Genomic DNA, 22,105 nt, shown 5'->3' with positions numbered 1-22,105 from the left:
TTCCGTGCTAGTGGTGCAAAGACTGGGGTGGTTAAAGCAGGCTGGTTGTTTTTAACAAGTTTCAGCCCACTGCAAGGCTATCTTCCGAAATGTGCTCAGCCCACGTGGGTCGCGCAGGCGCTAATTACTAACAGGCTAATAACAAGGAGCGCAGGAGATCGGCCGCCCAGCGGGGAATAAACTGGCACCTCTAGAAATAAAGCTCCGCAGCCAATGCGGCGCCTCGGCACGCGGGATTGGCGGCCTCGGCCGTGACGTGGCCTGGGCGGGCCGAGTCGGTTTGCGACGGTGGCAGCGGGTCCCGAACGGGGAGCGGCCCGGGGAGCGGCCCGGGGACCCGCCGCGCACCGCCCGGCCGGCGTGCCCGCTCTCTGCCAGCCGGGAAAGTCTTTCGCTCCGCGACGCCCCCGGAGTCTCTGCTCCGCCTCCCGGCGTCGGCGTGGACCGGGACCCGTGCTCCCTAGTGCGACCAGGACTCCCCAGCGAGCGGGCGGCTGGGGACGCCGAGGTTTGGCCTGCGGGCGCGGGGCGCTTCCGGGAGGGTGGTCGGCCCGTGCCGGGCCGAGGCGGGATCCCCTCCTCCTGCCCCGAGAGCTCCAGGGGAGTTGCGGGAGGCGCGCCGGCCCTCGCGTACGGGCAACACCTGAGCGGGGATCCGAGTCGCTCGGCGCCGCCGCGACCTGATCCCAGAGCGCTGCGGGAGGGGCGCGCGGAGCGCTCGGCTCTGCTCCGGCGGCTTCACTTCTCGCCGCTGGCCACTGGGGCGAGAGGGGTGGAGCGGTGCAGAGGGTTGGTAATGCCTTCTCCCAGGAAAACTTCGCCACCCCCCCCCCGCCCCGATAGTGAAGGGATCACCAGAACATTTAGAAAGCACGAGGAATGACCGTGTCACGGAGAGGAGTGGCGAGGGCGGGGAAGCGGGGAGCTCCGGGGAAGCCGATTTGCTCCGTGAGCTGCGGCGCGAGCCCGGCGGCCCGGGCGCTGAGATTTGGGGAAGCGGGAGCCGCCGGGCGGGGCGGCCACGCTGTGTTTGTTTCTGTTCACTTCCTGCGGCAGCTGTTCAAGATGAGGGGAGAGGGGCTCGGGCGGAGCGGCCTCGTCCCGTGGGTCTGAGCGTCCACCCCCGCCGCCGGGACTCCGGCCCCCTTGGGCTTCGGCTATGAGCGCTCGGTGACCGGCGGCGCTGCGAGTCGTAGACCCGGGACTTCGGGAGGCAATGCTGGCTCGGCTTTGAGTGGCTTCGGGACAGTGAAGAAACCCTAAAATGGAGGACTTTTCCACCAGGACCTACGGCACCAGTGGGCTCGACAACAGACCTCTGTTCGGAGAGACGTCGGCCAAGGTGAGTGCGGCCCGGGACTCGGGGCCTGGGTGTTTGTGTTTGTGTGTCTGTCCGCACCCTCCCCTTCCCTGCTCCCTCCCGACCCGGAGCCCTGCTGGGTTCTTCTGCGGCCCCTGAAGGCCCTTGTAGCAAGAAAGTGCCTTCAACCCCGCTTCATTCCTCTCAAGGTACTTGCGCTGCCCCTCGGCTTCCTCTTTGGGACAGGGTTGGCCAAGAGCCTTGAAGGCTGGTAGTGGAGAAAAGTTCAGGAAGTTCTGGGCTGCGGGGGGTCCGAAACGGGATTGCGGAAGCCCTCTTCCCCAAGGCCAGGTGGTCATGGTGTTTGCACATCCGCTGGTCCAGCTGGAGTGCTGACCTTCAAGAGGCTTCAGGTGTGCACCTGAGGTTTCCATAAGAGCCCGAGAGGTGCTTCTGTTTCGTGTTTATCTAGAGCCCTTAAGAGTTTACTGCTGAGGCAGCCGAGCAGAGAAAAAGAGGAGAGGCGTGAAATGAGGGTTTCTTTGATGGGACTCCATTCCAGGAAGTGATCAAAGTGTCTCAGGCCCAAACAAGCTAGTAGTACATTATTTTAGGCTTTTAAAAAGTATACTGTCTTCTTACAAGCTTATTCATGTGATGCCCTGGGCCAGTAATTGAAGAGAGCTCTTTTCCTGTCCCCAGCATTAACTTTCTGAGTCGTTTGGGCAAGATTAGCCTGTTTTGTTTGGGTTTTTTTCACCTAGAAAGTGGCATTGGTGATCTTTGACCCCTGACAAAGTACTTTCAGCCTCTCAGAAAGTAGGGCACATATGGAGTCCAGAGCTTCTTGGGTTTCTCAGCTTAGTCAGGGACCTCTTTAGCAGAAAGGATAAGGAACTTGTACACCCAACAGCCTGGGGCATGACCCTGAATTTGGAAGCTGCCAGCCTGCCAGGAGAATACTACTTTATTTCTTTTTTTTAACTCCATGTGGATTTTGCTTTCTCTTCTCAAAGGGACTTTATAAGAAAATGTTTTAAGCTTTATGTCTAAGAAGTTGCTCCTTGTTTATCCTGTGACTTTGCATATTCCCAGCCCACAGACACCTGCTTTTTAGAAGCACGGCTCTGGTCCAGTAGATATTCCTGTTTCTGCTAACATTTTTTATTTACTTACTTTTTAGAATTTATTTTATTTTATTTATTTTTGGCTGCGCTGGGTCTTCGTTGCTGCGCGTGGGCTTTCTCTAGTTGCGACGAGTGGGGGCTACTCTTCATTGTGGTGCCCGGGCTTCTCCTTGTGGTGGCTTCTCTTGTTGCGGAGCTTGGGCTCTAGGCACGCAGACTTCAATAGTTGCAGCACGCGGGCTCAGTAGTTGTGGCTCACAGGCTCCGTTGCTCCGCGACATGTGGGATCTTCCTGGACCAGGATCGAACCCATGTCCCCTGCATTGGCAGGCAGATTCTTAACCACTGCACCACCAGGGAAGTCCCTGACATTTTATTATTTTTTAAAAATTTAATTTAAGTTTTTTTGGCCGCACGTCTTGTGGGATCTTAGTTCCCCACCAGGGATTGAACCCGGTCCCTCAGCAGTGAAAGCGCCAAGTCCTAACCACTGAATCTCCAGGGAGTTCCCGTCAGCTAACATTATTGAGCATTATGTGACAGGCCCTGGGGCGTCCAAGGAACCCAGGTGAAGATGGGGGAAATATGTGAACAAACGTGATGCAGTTGGATCTGTGCTATGAGAGGGCATAGAGGGGGCATGTTGGGGTATAGGGGAGAAAGTGGTCACTTTGTTTGGGAAGGTTGGGGAAGATCTTAGAGGATGGATTCTACATTCAGAGTGTCTGGTAGCCTTCGGCTTTCAGATATGGATGCCCCTAAATTGGGGTTTGATTAGGAGAGGATTTGGGGCCTGGAGAATGGAGGCAGCTAGCTGCTTGAAGGGGTCGGACCCAGGGCATCTGGCTGCCCGACTGTCCTGAGAGCCAAGAAGTTCAGTGTCTCCTCTACATACCTTGGTGCACAGGTTGGGTTTCTGGGTGATGCAGACCTCTGACCTCCTTTGACCCCTGAATACTGAGGTAGATGACTCCATAAGGGACTTGTTGATTTATAGAGACACTTAGAAATATTGATGTTTCTGACTCACTTGGGCCTAAATAGTCAATGACTGTAAGTTTCCCTGTTGCCTATGATCTATTTGAAACCCATCCAAGAAATTGACTATTCCAAATGTATCTCTGTTTATTGCAGATTTATTTAATCCAAGAGCATACACCTCTAGCATTACTTAGGCAATTTTAGGCGTCATAACAGTAGAATCAGCTACTCAGAGGAAAAAAAAATAAGAATAATATATATTTCCAGATCTCTCAGAATTGCTTCCTTGAGTTTCCTCTGTGGGGCTGACAGAATGATTGGACATACAGAAATTGTACAGAATGGAGAAAGGAGAGAGACTTCTGGTCTGAGGATAGGAAGAAGCATCATGGTTTGTATAAATTGAGATGCTGTATCCGAGGAAGGAGAAGCGTCTGTCTTTATTTTTTGTTTTAATTTATTTTTATTTATTTATTTTTGGCCATGTTGGGTCTTCATTGTTGTGAACAGGCGTTCTCTAGTTGCAGCGAGCGGGGCTACTCTTTGTTGCGGTGCGCAGGCTTCTCACTGCGGTGGCTACTCTTGTTGGGGATCACGGGCTCTAGGCACGCGGGCTTCAGTAGTTGTGGCTCATGGGCTCTAGAGCGCAGGCTCAGTAGTTGTGGCGAACGGGCTTAGTTGCTCCACGGCATGTGGTGTCTTCCCGGACCAGGGCTCGAACGCATGTCCCCTGCATTGCCAGGCAGATTCTTAACCACTGTGCCACCAGGGAAGCCCGAGGCATCTGTCTTCAATGACAGCAAATGATTTTGAGGACCTGAGTGGGCAGCGCACAGGGATGGGACCTCAATAGTGAAAGGATAGGACATGTTACAGTGGAGCCATTCCACTGGAGGGCAGTCACTGCCAGAGCAGGGAGGCTTTCCCGGGACCCTGGGAAACCCTTCATTGGCCCCTGCATGTGTGTGCTCCCAACGTGCTTTCGCCTCTGAGGAAGAGAATCCAGAAGGGGAAAGCCCACTTCCTGTCCTATTCTGACAGGTCTTCTGAGCTTTTAGTAATCTTACTTGCCTTTTGACAACTGACCAGAGATAGCCTCTTAATTTTAAGCCTAGAAAGGACCAGAGCTTTAGGGCCAGCTTCTCCCTCTATGGCCAAGATGACTGAAGTGCACGGAGCAGAGTCTGGAGGGAAGTTGTGTTTCCTCAGTGCCGGGCAGCATGCTCTGCATTCAGCGTTCCCTTGTTTGATCACCCAGTTCCTCTGTGAGGTGGGTGTTGTTACTGCTGTTTCACAAGCAGGGAAGCTGAACTACAAAGCAGGCTACGTGTTGAGTCATACAACTGGTTCTCCTCTGGCGATGTTTCATGAGTTGACTAGGATAGTAAATGGTGAGGTGACTTACACTGTCTGGGTCACATTCTCCAGAAGGCCCTGTGGACATTCACATACTTGGCTCTTCCACAGGAAGGAGGTGAAGTGGTTTGCCCAGAGTCATGGAGTACGTGGAAGATGCTAGCATCTGCTATAGAAATACACAACCCAGTGGGCCTGGAGCAGCACCCTTGTGGGCAGTCCTTGAAGGATACCAAACTCCAGATTTATTCAGTCTTTAGCGTGATGTTTAGGAATAACTTTACAGATTAAACAGATACAGCCTTGGAGCGAAAGGTAAAGCAAAACAGTTTTCTGTTGTTACGTAAACATCTAAGGGATAATAGACCAGAAAAGGAAGGATAGTTGTTCCTTGATACCTTTGGAATTACATATTGCTAGGTGGGCTGTCCATCAAGCCTGGTCAGAATATCCAGATGCTTTTTTCGTCTGTTTTTATTCCATCCCCAGTTCTGCGATGTAACACATCTCTTTCTGGGGGAAAACAAATGTGGCACAAATGCCACGATAATACAGTGTATCTGAGGTTTCTGAGCATGTGCTGTTGCTTAGCACTTTCTGAAGGAGCGCGACCCAGTAGAAATATAAGATGAGCCATGTATGTGATTTTCAATGTCCTAGTAGCCATATATTTACAAGGTATAAAGAGATGCAGTTAATTTTAATAATATGCTTAATTCCATACATCTAAAATACTGTCATTTCAATATGTACTCAATATGAAAAGTGGAGATATTTTTCCATCCTTTTTTTCGCACTAAGCCTTTGAAATGCAGTGCGTATTTTCACTTACAGACCATCTCAGTTTGGACTAGCTACTTCAGGTGCTCAGTGACCACATACAGCTGGTACTCCCGTGTTGGGTAGTGCAGTTCTAAAGCAAGTGAATTATCAGTCACGGTGGTTGTATAGTCACGATCGTGAAACATTTTTCTTTGTTGCGGGACTTCTCAGAACCTTTAAAATGTGCTAATGTTCACTGAGACGGTGGCTGGGGAGGGAGGGCAAGTACTACTTCCTGTGCCGTTTCGGTGGCTGGCCTTTTGTCACTGGCACAGTCAGTGCCTTACTCCGTTCTTACCTTGCACCCCCCTCAGCCTCAGCAGGCCTGAGCTGAGTGTCCACAGAACCCGCTTCGGGAAATGTCACTCTAGGAATCTATCCCCTGCTCCTCCCTTCCTAGTATGAACTCTAGCCTGGAGGTATTCCCCCCTCTCTTGTCCACGGCTGCCTTTAAAATTTCCTTTGGGCCATCTTTCTGTCTGGGTAATGGAAAGGCTTTAAGTTATCCTCAGGGCTTGTGAGTCGATCTTGATTTCTTGATTCGCTGGCTGGCTGCGGAATCATCTGAAATCAGTTTCAGCCAGTGGATTGGTGAACCTAGCGGGGAGAGGCAGGATGGTTCTCTGTGGGGAAGAGGGCAAACCGGTATCCAACAGCTACTGCGAATGGGCGAGGGGGGAATACTTCATTCCTTGGAATGTAGTGTAAGCCGGTTCCTGGACCAGCCTCTTCTATTGATTTCCACTAATAATAAGTGATTCATCCTCTGAGAAGGGTGGTGACCGTTTTTGTCCCTTTATTCCTACTTGGATGTGATGTTAAGAAAAGTGAGTGACATTGGAGGAAGGCGCATACACTGGAGTCAGATAATAGAGGGGGACCTTCTGTGTAGGGTGCAAGTTAGTGGGTCCCGAGGCTCAGATCTTTGGTTCCGAAGGCGAAAGTTCCATGTCCTAAAGCACTTTCCTGATCCTTTCCTCCCCTCCCTGCAAAAAAAAAAAAGCAAATAAACAAAAACAGTGAAAATCAAGGTCTTTAGATGACGTGTAGTCGAATTCAGACCATTCAGAATTGGAGCATTTGGCGTCTGCAAATAGTCGTGTAAGATGAGAACGCTACTTCTTGCCTTTTTCCGTTTGGAGGTGAGGGTTGTTGCTTCATTAAGAACAAAGCTGTGGTTAGGATTGTTGTGTCTGCCTGCCGCCCCTCCGCCTGCCCAGAGCCCCAAAGGCTGTCCTCCAAGGGGTGCGGGCTTCCAGCCTCTTGACACAGCTTCTGGGTGATTCTCTGAGCACAACACCTGTCTCCCTCAAAGCAGAGCTAGTCGCCCAGGGGATCGGATCCGTTGTCCCCTTGCCTCTCATCCAGGCGGCCAAACCACTTTTAGTTGCCATTTCTTGTGCTGGAGAAACGGTGCAGGATGATAGACGCCAGGACTTTCTTCTTTCCTGCTCTAAAAAGTCTTGTCCTCCCCCACCCCTAGACCAGAGGACTGGGGATCTCAGAGGGTTGCACTCAGGCGTTTGTATTTTGAGAAGGCTCTTCAGAGGATGCTGGCGCATAGGGAGGCTGACATCCCTGGTCTTCACCGTTGCTCTGTGGATGCCCAGTCCAGACTGGCACCTCTCCATGGATCCCTTGCCTTGAGCTGTCTCCCTGCTCTTGGCAAATGCTCTTCTTCTTGCTGTAGCACCCTCTCTTCCCCACATATCTGAATCCTGCCCTGTCTAATTTCCCACCTTCGAACCTCCCTCACGACCCAGCCTGCATCCATGCTTCCCTCCTACAAGCCTGGTGGTCAGAGACGTCTCCTGGTATTTAATCCTTGTGCTGTGAGGGATTTGTATAGATCTTGCCTCCCCGGCCAGAGTCTAAGCTCCTTGAGGGTAGGAGCCAGTTGCCTTATTTCTCCAGCCTTTCTAGCACTCGGCACAGTGCCTTACCTAGTTCTGGATTTTATATATATTAAGTTTTTTTTTAATTGAAGTATACTTGATGTGCAATATTATGTAGGTTACAGGTGTACAATAAAGAGATTTACAATTTTTAAAGGTTACAGTCCATTTATAGTTATTACAAAATATTTGCTATATTCCGCATGTTGTACAATATATCTTTGTAGCTTATTTTATACCTAAAAGTTAGTGCCTCTTCATCCCCTGCCCTTATCTTGCCCCTCCCCGCTTCCCTCTCCCCACTGGTAACCACTAGTTTGTTCTCTGTGAGTCTGCTGCTTTTTTGTTATATTCTTAGTTATATTAAATTTTAAGTGAAGTGAGCATCTAGCATCACTAAAAAGTAACCTGCTTTCTTGGGACATCCTAAACCATCAGTAGAAGGCGGGGGCTCGTGTTCAGAAACCTGGAGCGCTGGGTACCAAAACAGGAAGGGGTGCTTCACGCTCTCGTGCAGTTAAGGGCATCACTCTCTCCTCTCCTGGCTGAGCTTCAGCAGAGAGGCCATAAACGTAACAGTACTGGATAAAAAATGTAAACTGAGCCCTGGCCTCTCAGATGCTGGTGGCCTGCTGAGTTTTTCCCTCTGTAGACAAGGTTTCTGCAGCTCTGTGGTAATGGACTGGGTCTACTAAATTGAGTCATTTCTTTTTCTTGGGGTCAGTCCATAGTTCATGTGTAGGTATAATGACCATATTTTCTGCACTGCCATAAGGACAACGTGGGTTGACAAACTTGAGTGTCCCTATGGGGATGATGGAATGTGGCCCCTAGAAATGGGGGCCAGGGTCTGGGGCCCACTCAAGTCCCACTCATCTCTGAGGACCTAATCTTGTTGGTAAGATGCCCCAATAGGTGAGGTAGAAATAATACTAACGTGAGCAGCCGTTTACTGACTCTGCTAAATGGCACTCTGTTCTAGGGCTTTACGTGTATTATCTCCGATTCCTAACAGCAACCCTGCGTGTTCGACCATTGTACAAATATGGATTTATTTGTACAAATATGGAAACTTCGGCTTCAGAGTTAAGTGACTTCCCCAAGGCCACAAGCAGGCATGTGGTGGGAGAATAGATGTAAATCAGGTCTGCCAGCCCCTGACGTCCTAGCCCTTGCTCTAGGCCTCCCAGTTCTGAAGGTCGGAGCACATAAAGATCCGGCACTTCCTGTGCTACTGACTCTAGGGATCATTTTGGTCCTTAAACATGTGGAGTAGGTTTGTTTTGTATTTTTACTGTGATCTCATTTCCCTAAGTGATGCTTCAGTGAAAATAATCTATTTCAAGTATGCCTAACTGTGAATAATATATTTCAAGTATTCTCCTCCTGTGGGGAGGAGAATCTGGCAGGATGGGTATGACAGAAATATTCACAACTGAAAGATGCTTCAGAACGTGAATCTGTGAAATAAGGGAAATGTTTCAAAGTGTCCATACATGTACCTTCTCTGGAGGGACCCGAGGGAGAGGTCGGTATTCAGAGCTACAGGCAGCCGTGGAGGCCCTGGTGCATTTGAGAGCTCAGAGCATGAGAGTGGGCAAGTATGGGTGTGTGTGAGTCTCATAAGCTTTTCTTACGTGCCGCTACTCCCAGGGTTCTCTGCGAAGCCTCAGGACAGCAGCCCCGTGACCCGGGCTCGCCATTTCGCAGAGTCAGCTGTCTCCTCGCTTCACCCTGGGGACACTGTCTCCAGGGCTGCCTCCGGCCACGGCGTTGAGGGGGAAGCTCCTGCCTGTTCAGGGCCACGCAGCTCTGGGGGAACTGAGGAGACCCCCTGGCAAGGCCTGAGGTTTCTTGCTTCCGAGGGGCCCAAACCTCCTCCCATGTGTCACGTCCTCTCACTGTGTCCGTCCCAAGACAGCTGTCCCTTAGGCTGCTGACTGGGCCGTTTCCAGAGCTTTCCTGACAAGACGTTTTCCCCTGGGACTTGGAAGAAGAAAAGGAAAATCACTTTTTTTTTTTTTTTTTTTTTAAAACAAATTCCTTTCTTTCTCTTTCGGCTGCATTGGGTCTTCGTTGCTGCGCGCGGGCTTTCTCTAGTTGCAGCAGGCGGGGGCTACTCTTCATTGCGGTGCATGGGCCTCTTACTGTGGTGGCTTCTCTTGTTGTGGAGCACGGGCTCTAGGCGTGCGGGCTTCAGTAGTTGTGGCTTGCGGGCTCAGTAGTTGTGGCTCACGGGCCTAGTTGCTTCGCGGCATGTGGGATCTTCCCGGAGCAGGGCTCGAACCCGTGTCCCCTGCATTGGCAGGCGGATACTTAACCATTGCGCCACCAGGGAAGTCCCCTCCTTGTATGTTTACTACATGCTGATTGGATTGCCTTTCTTCTCTTTCCCTCACAAGAGAAGATAATCACTGTCTTCAGGGACCTGAAGATCTTGTGCACAAGGAAGATGAACATGGGGTCGAGCCCTTTAATGAAAGGAGGAGCAAAGTGCCAGGGAGCGTGGAGGAAGGGGATAATTCTACTGGGGACATCAGGTCAGACTGCTTTTGATTTTTAGACCCAGAATCAGGAGTAAGATTTGACAGGAGGAGGTGACTGGGAATCCCAAGCAGGAGGTCCAACTGTGTTGAAGAGGTGGGAGCAGGAAAGTGCCGGGAAGCGGGAGGGAACTGTGAGTGTTCCATTGCAAGCAGACTCTAGAACTTGGGAGGGATGGTCAGAGGAAAGCCTGGGCCGGGGGAGGAGCCTTGAGTGCTGTGCTAAGTACAGTTGTCTTCTGGAGGCTGTCGGTTGTTGAGTGTGCATGTATGTGTGCTTTGATTCAATGCTTAATTGTGTGTGTACTGCATCCTGGGACATGTGCCGTGTGCTGGAGAGGGCATCTTTTCTCATGGAGCATGTATGTACTACAAGGAGGATAGGAAGACACTACACAAATCCTTGCTCTTCCCTTACTTTTCCTTACTAGCTTCAGTCATCCTAGCCTACTTTGTCTTCCAGTGTCCGAGCTCACTCCTGCCTCAGGGCCTTTGCACTTGCTGCACTGCCTTGTTTGCAGTACACTTCTCCTAGATCCTTGCATGTCTCGTTCCTTTTTCTTTAAAAGGTCCCCGCTCAAACAGGAGGATTCCTTGACCTCCTTTTTAAAAATAGCCCCCAGCTCCACTCTGGTCACTCTTCACTTACCCTGTTTTATTTCGTTCCTAACTTCCTCACACTAAGCATGTAAAAAGGGTGGAGAATAGATGCCAAACATCAAGGTGGGAAGCAGGATGGAGGGAAGGCTGTTCTGATGTTGGAGGGGTTGAGATTTTGGGGCCAGAGATGGACTCCATGAGGGAGAGATTCAGCATAGATATGAGGACAGAGATAACTAATAAGGCCAGGGAATGGGTTGGCAGAGGAACAGGCTGCCCTCCGGTCCTCTTCAGGCTGGAAGGAGTGGAAATGGGGGGTGGGGGGGGTTCTTCTTTCCCCCCACAATCTTTTTTTTTTTTTTTTTTTTTTGTAAAGATGTCTGCTGACGGACAGGCTTCAAGAGTGAGACTGGGAACCTGAGTGGAGGTGGAGCTTCAAACCACTTCCTGGAGAGCGACTGCGAAAGTCAACTCAAAATAAAAGGCCATGAAAATACAGTGAAAGCCCAGCTGAATACATGAATTTGTAGTAACACAGTTAGTTTGTTTTTTCAGCTAATATTTGAATATCTCATATATGCTGGGAATATTTAGAGGGTTGGCAGAAGGAAATGACCGGTGTCTCCCCACCCACTGGTACAGTGGCACCTTTGTAGGTTCAGAAGAAGAGTCTCTCCACTCTGGGTAGTGGCAGCTCCCACAGCCACATGGCTTGGTTTTGTCTGAGTGAGACAGAGGTGCTCCTGCCTCTGGGTGGGCGCAGGCCTTGTGGGGTACACAGCTTGGAGAGTGCAGCATTGGGCTGGGTTGCAGCCATGGGCAGTGGCCCAGAACCCAGCAGTGAACAAGGAGGACATGGCCCTCAGCCTCCCAGGCCTTACAGTGTGGAGGAGGAGACAGACAAGTAAACTGGCAGTTAACAGGTAGGATAGTTGAAAGGCTTCACAGCAAGACTTAGCACCAGAGCCTGGAAGTGGCTGAGGGTTTGGGAGTGACTCGGGACTGGGTTTTCAAAGCATCAAGAGCAGATGAACACATCCACCAGAGAGGCTCTGTGCGTTGCTGAAACTGCCGACTCCATGGTCAGGTTAGGTATTTGGTGTGACAGATTGGGAATGATCTAGTCAGTGGATGCCGAGGAAGACCAGGCTCAGGGGCAGTGGAGGAGATGGTTGGAGGAGAGGGATTTGGCCAAACGGGTGCTGAAATAATTGAGCTTGCTGAGAAGAGGAAGGGAAGAAGTTGGCATGAGACTGCCAGGGACATACATCTTAAAAATAGAGGATGTTTTTGTCTGTCTGGGCTGCTGTAACAGAATACCACACAGACTGAGTGACTTACAAACAACAAACATTTCTTTCTTTCAGTTCTAGAAGTCCCAAGTCAGAATGCCAGCATGGTTGGATGAGGGCCTTCTTCTGGGTTGTAGACTTCTGTTTGTGTCCTCACCTGGTGGAAGGGGTAGGGAGCTCTCTGGATCCTCTCTTATAAGGGCACTAATCCCACTTGTGAGGGCTCCACCTCCTACTGTTGTCAACATTAGCCATTAGGATTTCAACTAGCAGTTTTGGAGGGACACAAACTTTCAGACCATAGCAGAGGATATTATTGAAACTGCCATCTCATTCCGGCCTGGGGAGCAGGAAATGCCTTGCCCACCACCCCCCTCCCCCCTCACCCCCCCCCACCCCCGACTCCTTCCTGGCCTAGGGACCCTGGGATGAGTATGTGGGTGGCACAGGCTCTGTTGGGGAGAAAGTTGAGAGGCAGAGGCAGCAGGGGAAGTCCAGGGCACGGGAGAACTCTGTGTGTGGTCCAGGAAGTACTTTGCTCACATGGAACAGGTTTCAGGTGGTGGTGGGGTGGCTGACGGAGAACTCGAAGGTGCGGAGGGTGAAGATTGACCCGGAGTTCACTTGGGGAGGGATGGGGTCTGTAGGGCTGCCTGTGATGTTGTCTGAGGACTTTGATGGAGTCGCAGAGGAAGGTGGAAGTAACACAAAACCGGAATTCTCAGTCTTCCCCCACCCCCACCTCCTCCTTCCAGGGCGTGTAAGGGAATGTTCTCGTGGTGTTGTCCATGCAGGGTTTTCCTTTCCTGCAAGGAGCTTTCTGTTTTGCATGGCTTCTCCCTGGGAGTGCTGAGCAGCACTGCGGAAGGACCGGCTCCTGGGCGAAGGACCGGCTCCTGGGCGGGAGTTGCTGTCGTGCCTCTGAAACTAGAGCTTGCTGCTGTGGCAGGAAATGAGTGGCTGGGCTTCTGTCCTCAGGTTCGGGAAACCCGACCTGGAGGTGCCTATGGTTTACTCCTGGTATTACCATGGGGCCATTGGCCCGGGAAGCACCGTGAGGGCTCGGCCTCTTGGGCTGCAGGGCCAGGCTGTGGCTTCTGCGGTGGTGTTGCGTGTCTGTCCTGGACCAGTGAGGCCAAGCTGTCTTCTGACCAGAAGCTGAGATTTCTGACAAGTCAGGCCCCGGATGAGTGGTGAGTAGCCTCTCCTGGTAAGAGGCGCTCTAAGGAAAATGCCGTCGGTCACTTCCATTTGTGGTTCTGTTACTTAAGCATCATTCTCAGAGCACCGGCCGGCAGCGTGCCAGCCTCCCGGCTGCCTTCCCCCCATGGTTAATTAACTTCCAGTCCTAATGGAGGAGACAGCCAGTGAATCCGAAAGTGTAAAGTCTGGGCCACGTGACCCGGGAGCCCTGAGGCAGGGGCATTTCCTGTCCTGAGGAGTGTCCGAGGAAGCTGTCCAGAAAGGGTTTACAGTGGAGGCGATGTCTGAGCTCTGCTCTGAAGGGTGAGCAGTTAAATTGGGTGTGTGGCATTTCAGCCGTCCCACTTCTCAGCCCGCATCTCACTCTTTTGGGGACATTGTGCCTTCAGCTATTTTTACGTGTCAATATAAGAAGCAATTATGTATGAAGTATCTGCACTTCCTGCCTCCCAGAATTTGCCTAGACCCGTGCAACAAACTCTTCTTTGATCCAGGAGAAGTTTGCCTGTTCTAATGATGCAGTGTGCTTACTGTCATTAGTGAGAGCTTTGAAACCCATAGTACTTCCTTCTTGGCCGCCAGGAATCTTAGTACTAACATTTGAACTTAGAAAAGTTTTCTTTACTCAGACTTTTCCTTGTAAATCCTTTTACTCCTTTCTAGTCCCCAGATCCCTTTAGGAATTTTGCCGTGCTCTTACCCCCCCCCCCCCCACCCTGTAGGCGGGCCTCTCACTGTTGTGGCCTCTCCCGTTGCGGAGCACAGGCTCCGGACGTGCAGGTTCAGTGGCCATGGATCACGGGCCCAGCCACTCCACGGCATGTGGGATCTTCCCGGACCGGGGCACAAACCTGTGTCCCTTGCATCGGCAGGCGGACTCTCAACCACTGTGCCACCAGGGAAGCCCTGCCATGCTCTTTTTACTGTTGCTTGAGTGGATTAGGGTTTTGCTGTGATAGCCCAAGCTTTAGATCCGTTTTGGAAGCAGGCAAAACAAATGACTGTGGAAATGGAAGCGTGCTTTTACCTGTTAGTGTTCCAGGCTGTCCAGAGCCGGGGTTTTTCCTGGTTGCTGAGGACAGATGCCAGCTTTGGGGTATTTGGGATGTTCCCAGAACCACCATTAACCACCGGAGCATTTGAAATGAATTTGGAGATTTGTTTTGTATCAGGGTGCTGGTTAATGGCTGACCAAGCAATCTGGGGGGGCTCCTGTGCCTTTTGATTGCTGGGGAATAGGTCTTCTGCTCTGGCCCAGGTGCCGCCTGAAGCTGATCATCCAGAGCCATAAATTGTTAAAACTGGAAAGGACCAGATAGCAGCCCAGTCCTCTCATGTGATAGATCCAGATGGGTTAAGGGATCCTTTTGAAGTCACCTAGCTAGTCAGTGAGATGAGAACCTTGGTCTCTTAACTCTCATTTCTGGGCCCATATGTATTAGTCTAAGGATTCTTTGACCTTTTGAACTGCTCACTTGGTTTTGCAGAGCATTGAATAGGAGACTTTAGCCATTATCTGGCTGTGTGACCTTGGGCAAATGGGTCTGACTGAACCTAGTTACTCATTGGTAAATGGAGACAACGTATTCCTTACTGCTTCACAGAGTTAACCTTCTCTCATCCCAGGTACAGACACTTTGTAGGCACAACCATCTTCTTCTCCTTCCCCATTTCAAAGGAAGACAAAGACGCGCCTCTATTGGGCTCAGGCTGCTCTCTCCACCTGTGCATCGCATCCCAGCCCTTTCCCTTGCAGCTTCTTTTTTTTACATCTTTATTGGAGTATAATTTCTTTACAATGGTGTGTTAGTTTCTGCTTTACAACAAAATGAATCAGTTATATATATACACATATGTTCCCATATCTCTTCCCTCTTGCGTCTCCCTCCCTCTCACCCTCCCTATCCCACCCCTCTAGGCGGTCACAAAGCACCGAGCTGATCTCCCTGAGCTGATCTCCCTGTGCCGTGCAGCTGCTTCCCACTGGCTATCCTTACAGCTTCTTGAAGTTTTTTCTCCCCGGGGTCTTTGTGGAGTCGCTTCATTCTGAGCCCCTTTTCTTTCCTCCTTGCTCACCTGCTAGTTGTCCTCCTCCAGGTTTGACTTTCTCTGATCGTCTCTCCCTGATTGCCCAAGATACCTCTCCTTTCTCCTTCGTGCCCGCTTGCGCTCTGCGTTGTGTGAACTTCTGGAGGGTAGAGATTTGCGGTTGTATTTGCATCTGAGATATGGTAGATAATTTTTTTTCAGCTTGATTGAGATAATTGAGATAATGTAATCTTTATTATCTTTATTGAGATAATTGAGATAATGTGTCTCGAAACTTTATATGTTTGTATATGTATGTTCAAGTGCTCACATACATAAATCCATGTACATGAGGTAAGACTGTCTCTCAGCCTGTTGCTGAGTCGATGTCTGTGGGAAGACAACGAATTCCCTGTCCTGTCATCTCTGCGAGTGAAGATTAAGGCTGGGGCTTCCCTGGTGGTGCAGTGGTTGAGAGTCCGCCTGCCGATGCAGGGGACACGGGTTCGTGCCCCGGTCCGGAAAGATCCCACATGCTGCGGAGCGGCTGGGCCCGTGAGCCATGGCCGCTGAGCCTGCGCGTCCAGAGCCTGTGCTCCGCAACGGGAGAGGCCACAGCAGTGAGAGGCCTGCGTACCGCAAAAAAAAAAAAAAAAAAAGATTAAGGCTGATTCTGGTCCTGCTGGATTTCCTTGGGGAGTGAAAATAAGCAGCAGTACAAAGTGTAAAGCTCTGGTAGGGAGAATGGTTTTGTTAGATGGAAATAGTGCAATAATAAAACTGGGGAGGAGACAGCTAGTTCTTGTGAGACATAGAGTAACTGAGTTAATAGAAACTAGCTTCTGATACGGAGATAACTCTGGTTCTGACTTGGAGCATATTAGCTCTACCACTGCCCTTTGAAATGCTAATTAATGGGCGATTTAATTATTCTCCATTATTCTACCTTTGGAAACTGGAAGCAGGGGGAGCTGCTAAAGCCCTGAAGAAACAGCTCTGGGCCTGGAGAGGGGTCTCCACTCCGTGATTTGAACTTAGCAGTATTCACAATGGTTTAGCTTAGACTCTAAACTTTAGAGCAGTGCTTCACAAATTTAAATGTGCACACAGATCATGTGAGGCTCTTGTTAAAATGTAGATTCTGATTTAGTAGATCTGGGGCAAGGCCCAAGGTTCTGCATTTTTTACAGGCTCTCATGTGGTGCCGGTGCTGCTGGGCCACAGACCACTCTGCGTAGCAGGAGTTTAGAAGGAAGTAGGAGGTCTTCCAGAGTTAACTCTGCTATTTCTTTGGTCTGGATTCCTGGTTACTTCAACAGCAGAAGGCCTAAAGCCAAGGCCTTGGCTTGGAGAAAGGAGACCCTGTGAGAAACAGTTCTGCCATCTTCTAAATAGTTTGTCCCATCTTGGGAGTCCCAGAGAGACGGTATCCTAACAATAGAATACCTGGAATACCTGATATTCATGAAGATGATTTGGTATTCTAGACAGTGGACTGTCTAGAAGGCAAGCAGCGAAGTACTCATTAAAGATTAGATATATTTTCATGAATGATTGAAACCAGTTAGCCTTCCATGGATAAGTTCAACAATCTAAAACAACCACTTACGAGGAAGTCTTCATTCCTGAAAGATAAACACTTTACTGTAGTACTTTGCTAATGGGGGTGCTCTTTGCAACTTGATCCCTTTGTCTAGACCAGCAGTTAGCATGCTAGGCTGCTGTTTCACTGAGAAGTATACATGGAATCTGCTGTTGCATTGAATCCTGTTTCCATCACTTATTGGTACTGAGATTTTGGGCAAGCTATTTCCCGGAGACTGTGGGGCCACCTGTAAAATAGTCATAGTATCATTTCACCCCAGGATTTTTCAGAAGGTATACAAAAGCTTTTGGCGTAGGCACCATCTGTTCACCATTATACCCCTCTCCCCTCCCCATTTCGATCCTGGTTGGCAAACTTGCTGTACCATTTGGAGAATAGTGATTCATGTTGGCTCCCTCTCACCTGAACCTCTTCACTGGCCTCTTTCTATTGGTAAGAGCTCTTGTGAAGTATGCGCACACCTTTACAGACTGTTGCCAATACCTGGAGCTCATAAGGAGATGGGAGCAAATACTCTTGACTTCTTAGAATAGACCAGAAGAGTTGAAACTTTTTCACAAGGCAGAAACAATGGGGTTCTCATAAATGGGTTGTCCGTTAACACATTTTATGTTAAATACACATTTGTCTTGTGTGGGAATAAGTTAACAATGATCAGTGATTTGTCCCTGGGTCTCTTGCCTAACACATGGTCCTAGTTTCACTCTTGTGTCTGCTGTGTTGTCTTATCTAGCTGACGTGGTGGGTGATAAGACCTGTTCTGAGCCCTCTAGTAAGGGTGTGGCTGGAGTAGTTCAGCTTCCTTTGTCCTGTGTAACATTTGAATTGCAGTGGCCTTGGTCTGGAGTGTGGTTTATCCCTGGTGAGGTCAGGGACACCAGATACACTTGGCTTTGCTTCACTCTTCCCTCCCAGCTTTGCCTGCCTGGCTCTTCTTTGGATTCTTACCTTTAGAAGCAGAGAACTTGGAAATGCAGGTTCCTGTCCCTTTCCCGTCTCTGAGCTTTTGTTTTCTGGCTGCTCATATTCCGTATCCTGCTGTTCTTTGCTCAGACGTTGCCAAAACAGTCTTTAAGACTGATTCTTGAAAGACTTCAGCTTTGACTTTTCAGAACTAAGATCACCTGATATTCTCATTGGCCATAAGGTAGTGTTTCCTCATCAGGTGTTAAACCCTTACCACCTTATTCTGTAAGCTCCGTAAATAAGTTTTATCAACCTAATACACATTATACATATAATATTAGAATATACTACTAATACTTATATATTACTGGTACTTTAACTTTTCAGTTCCTGTAACTGAAACCACCTAGCCACTGACCCTGATTTAGATATCCTATTTCAGAGTTGCTTCTAACTTGCTGTATGATTTTAGGCAAATAATTTAACAACACTCACTGGACCTAAATTTACCTTAACCTGTAAAATCAGGATTGGATCAGATCAGTTTTTCAAACCATTCTTTGGAGTTGGTTGGAGTAGGGATGGGAGTAACAAGAAATCTCGATGGGTAGAACCCCAGGCTCCTCATTCAGATGATTCTACGTTGCATTTACTTTTAGATTACATTAAGCAAGGACACTTAAGCTGTATCACAAATAGGTCCAAGCTCACGATGGCACTTGACATCATCTAAGCCTGGTTTCTTACTGTTTTCACCAAGGCTCTCGGCTGGCCATCCCGTGCTCCTGTCCCTTTGCTTCTGCTAGTACTGTTCCAGCAGCTTGTGGATTATTTGTAAGCCTCCCTTCCCCGTCCAGGCCTTCCCAGTCTTCAAAAGGCCCGAATGTAAAAATGTCCTGTCCCTTCAAGAAACCTTCTCCAGGGACTTCCCTAGTGGTCCATGGTTAAGACTCCGTGCTCCCAATGTAGGGGGCTCCAGGTTCGATCTCCGGTCAGGGAACTAGTCCCACATGCTGCAACAAAGAGAGCCGGCGTGCCGCATTTAAAAGATCCCACGTGCCGCAACGAAGATCACGTATGCCACAACTAAGAGACCTGGCGCAGCCAAATAAAAACCAGACTTCTCCAGTTAGTTGTCCATCTTCCCCAAATACCTTCTGTACTCTGGTGGCTCAGTACACTCTGCCCTTCTGGCCGTTGTTTGTGTGAAGCTCAGAGGGGCAGGATCCTGGTTCCTCCATTCTAAAACACCGTAATGCCTTGCATTGTATCTAAAGTGCCATGGGTTTATCATATGGCTCAAAACCTCTTTTCTCTTTCAGGATCGAATCATCAATTTAGTTGTTGGCAGCTTAACATCCTTGTTGATTCTAGTAAGTATCTTTGTGTCTCACCCAGGCTCTTAGCCAAAGTTTTGAAAACCTTAATATTGTGGGTCAATCAACTCTCCAAAAAAAAAAAAAAAAATTAGAAGGGGCCAGTACATGAGCAAGTGGAATATTCCAATCATAGTTAAAGTAATGCTTTCAATTTTGTTGACACTTAAACAAAACTGCACTTGGTAAGTGGAGTAGCTAATTGATTTCCACTCTCACCCCCTGGTTGAAGGTGAAATAGCACAAATCAAATAACTTGGTTTTCTGGGTTTGCCTAGTAAATCTGTACTATGTCAGTGGCTACCAGTAACTCTCTTCTGTACATAACCCACAACTTCCCCATTTCTGCTAATGCCTTTACTTTTATTTTGTTCTTGAAGCATGTTCATTATCCTTTGGTTTTAAAAGATTTTAATTTTTCATCCTGTATACTACAGCTCGGTGCTATCACAATAAAATAAAACAAAGCTACATTTCCCGGTCTGAGAATGACATTCCTTTGGCACATTTTCATTAAATATAAGAGGATTTTAGTGAAGTTTGTCTCCACGACTTCTTAATAAAAAGAATGGGTAAAATGTTATATCTAAGGTAGAAAGAGAACTATAGGATACCAGAAACCTATTTTTTAGAATTTTTCATGTTAAGCAAAAACAGTTTTGGTTATATTTTTTTGCTAGAGTATTCAAAATAACAAAAAGTTTAGAACTTTTCAGTATAGTTGTTAATCCTGGGGATGAGGTTTAAATGCTATCTAATCTTTGATAAAGAGGTTATTTTGAGGTTGGCTAGTTTTACTGTTCTGTGGTGGTTTGTCTCCTCTCATAAAGGAGGAAAAAGTTAGGAAGATTAAGTAGAAGTACTGAAAGAAATAACACAATTGAAGGTATTTTAATATTTTATTAAATATTAACATTCCAGAAGGCAAACGTGGTGGTAGATATAATTTTACAATGTGAAGCATTTTATACTACTACATTGCCTAAATGCCAGTCTAACCAAGTCTGGGAATTACTCCTGAGGCCTGACATAATTTCTCTTCATACAGGTAACGCTGATCAGTGCTTTTGTTTTCCCTCAACTACCTCCAAAACCGCTGAATATATTTTTTGCTGTCTGCATTTCTTTGAGTAGTATTACTGCCTGCATACTTGTGAGTACTATTTAGAATTTAAATTCAGTATCCTTGAGGGCTGAAGGTGCCTAGGGCAGAACTCCCAGCTCTGGTAGACAATATGTATAAAAGGGTGTCTCTAATTATATGCCACCCCTCTCCCCCAAAGCATGTCACAATTCTCAACGTTAAATTGCAGGGATTTTTTTGAATCTGAGTTTACTTTTCTCCTAAATCCCAGAGTTGTAACCTTGTAACCCTAAAAGGAAACTCCGCTCCCTTGATAGCAAACAAACAAAAAAAGACTTAGGTCGCCAAAGATTTGATGTGATGTATTTAATTCATCTTCCTTCAAGAACTACATACAAAGCCCAACAGGCTTTGGGAAATGCCATTACTCCTCTGTTTCTAATAATTACAAAACTAGTTTGTTTTAATCTTTGAGCTTTATCTCCCCAAATGAAAGTAATTAACACCAAAATCTCTGGAAACCTAAAGCTACAGTTGTACCTTTTTCACAAGAATGTTCAATTTTACTACAAAGAAGCCTTTCTTTTAGGTAAAGAAATAAAGATGGTGGTGGACTCCCAGTTGGGTATTTGCCAAGTGTTCGGTCATTTCATTAGTTGGCTGTTGTTTTCATTTCCCTTGAGGAGAGGCAGAATTAAAGCAGTAAACTCTTAAAGATAATTGTTCTGACTCACATAAGGTTTAAATCATAATAATGGGCTTATCTGAGTTAAAGTTAAACCAGAGGACATTTCCCAGATTCAGACTCACTGATTCTGCTATATTCCTATGACCTGAGGGAAGAATTGGCCCATCCCACTTTGAGAGCCTTGGGAGAAAAGCTACCAGAGATGCTCTCCTCTCACTCCCAGCCGAAAGCCAGAAGTGACTGACAGTGATCTAGTTGAAACCAAATATATGCACGTGTAAAGCCCTAGTTTTGTTGGCAGTTTGAATAAGTTAAAGGAATTAAAAAGTTGTCCTCCCTTCCAGTACCTAAAAGAGCTGTACGTTTTACTCAAATATATTTAAAATACCTGTTCTTGGATGACCTGCCAGATGACTGGACTCTTGGTTTAAACATTGAACAAAGTTAACTGAGAATGCAAGAATAAAGTATGGTCTTGGGTATGGAAACTCAGTTGGTACCGCTTGAATTATAAAGAATAAGAATAAAATTCTGGCTGCATTAATCTCAAAATTCAGGGGGAAAAAGTATATATGGATGAAATTGGTCACAGTGGAAAAGAATTAGTTGTATTTTAAATTTTTAATATTCAGCCCAGTGCTATTACTTAAACTTTTATTTAATTCTTCTTCTTTTAGATCTACTGGTATCGACAAGGAGACTTAGAACCGAAATTTAGAAACCTAATTTACTATATCTTATTTTCTATCATCCTGTTATGTATATGTGCGAATTTGTATTTCCATGATGTGGGAAAGTGAGTCTGCCAAGGAGAAATACTTACCAGGTCTCTTCAAAGCTATGTATTTGGACTTGAATAAGAACTGGATAAGGTATGCTGAACAATCTCCTGCGTAAGTCTGATACATGATTTTCATGATTTTCATGTAAATCTAAATTCCCTCTTGCAGGGGAGACATATCCTAGATCACTTTGCTTTTTCTTTAAGGAGCTGATGTTGCACTTAAACATTCCCCCTTAAAGCTCAAACAGCACAAGTCATTTTCACTTTTGAAATTAAAATTTTTTATAATGGAATTGCATGGCGAAAGGCTATGTAACAAACAATCTTGCATTTTAAGACAAATACTCTTTTATTTCTGTTAAACTGAATATACAATTATTGTTCCCTAGGCAACCAACTTTTGCTTATAACTACAATTTCACGTTAACAAAAAACACAAGACGGTGAAAAGACAACTTTGATTGTGTAAATCTAATTACAATAATAAATAAAATAATTTATACAAGTTTTTTTT

General features: G+C 47.6%; 1 protein-coding gene across 3 annotated transcripts; it reads left to right on the top strand.

Moving 5' to 3' along the window:
• The first annotated feature begins 295 nt into the window (after positions 1-295).
• TMEM243 (transmembrane protein 243) lies at positions 296-22,096 on the top strand. 3 transcript variants are annotated; one of them, XR_003795128.1, is made up of 6 exons: positions 519-1,342; positions 9,884-10,021; positions 11,001-11,161; positions 18,982-19,032; positions 20,084-20,188; positions 21,485-21,561. XR_003795128.1 is itself a non-coding variant. In XM_029233129.1 (5 exons), exons 2-5 carry the CDS (start codon positions 1,265-1,267, stop codon positions 21,605-21,607), a joined length of 357 nt encoding a protein of 118 aa, XP_029088962.1. In that variant the 5' UTR covers positions 296-508; positions 1,057-1,264; the 3' UTR covers positions 21,608-22,096. The 3 variants fall into 3 exon arrangements, 2 of the variants coding, with proteins under 2 accessions (XP_029088962.1, XP_029088961.1); XM_029233129.1 differs by lacking the exons at positions 9,884-10,021; positions 11,001-11,161 and adding an exon at positions 296-508 and having other exon boundaries at positions 1,057-1,342; positions 21,485-22,096; XM_029233128.1 differs by lacking the exons at positions 9,884-10,021; positions 11,001-11,161 and having other exon boundaries at positions 21,485-22,096.
• The last annotated feature ends 9 nt before the right edge of the window (positions 22,097-22,105 follow it).

Source organism: Monodon monoceros, unplaced genomic scaffold, assembly GCF_005190385.1.
Source record: "Monodon monoceros isolate NGI ecotype Baffin Bay Population unplaced genomic scaffold, NGI_Narwhal_1 Super_Scaffold_2, whole genome shotgun sequence".
NCBI classification, from domain to species: domain Eukaryota; kingdom Metazoa; phylum Chordata; class Mammalia; order Artiodactyla; family Monodontidae; genus Monodon; species Monodon monoceros.
Note: the sequence above shows the minus strand (reverse complement) of the source record. Positions and strands in the feature narration are given on the sequence as shown.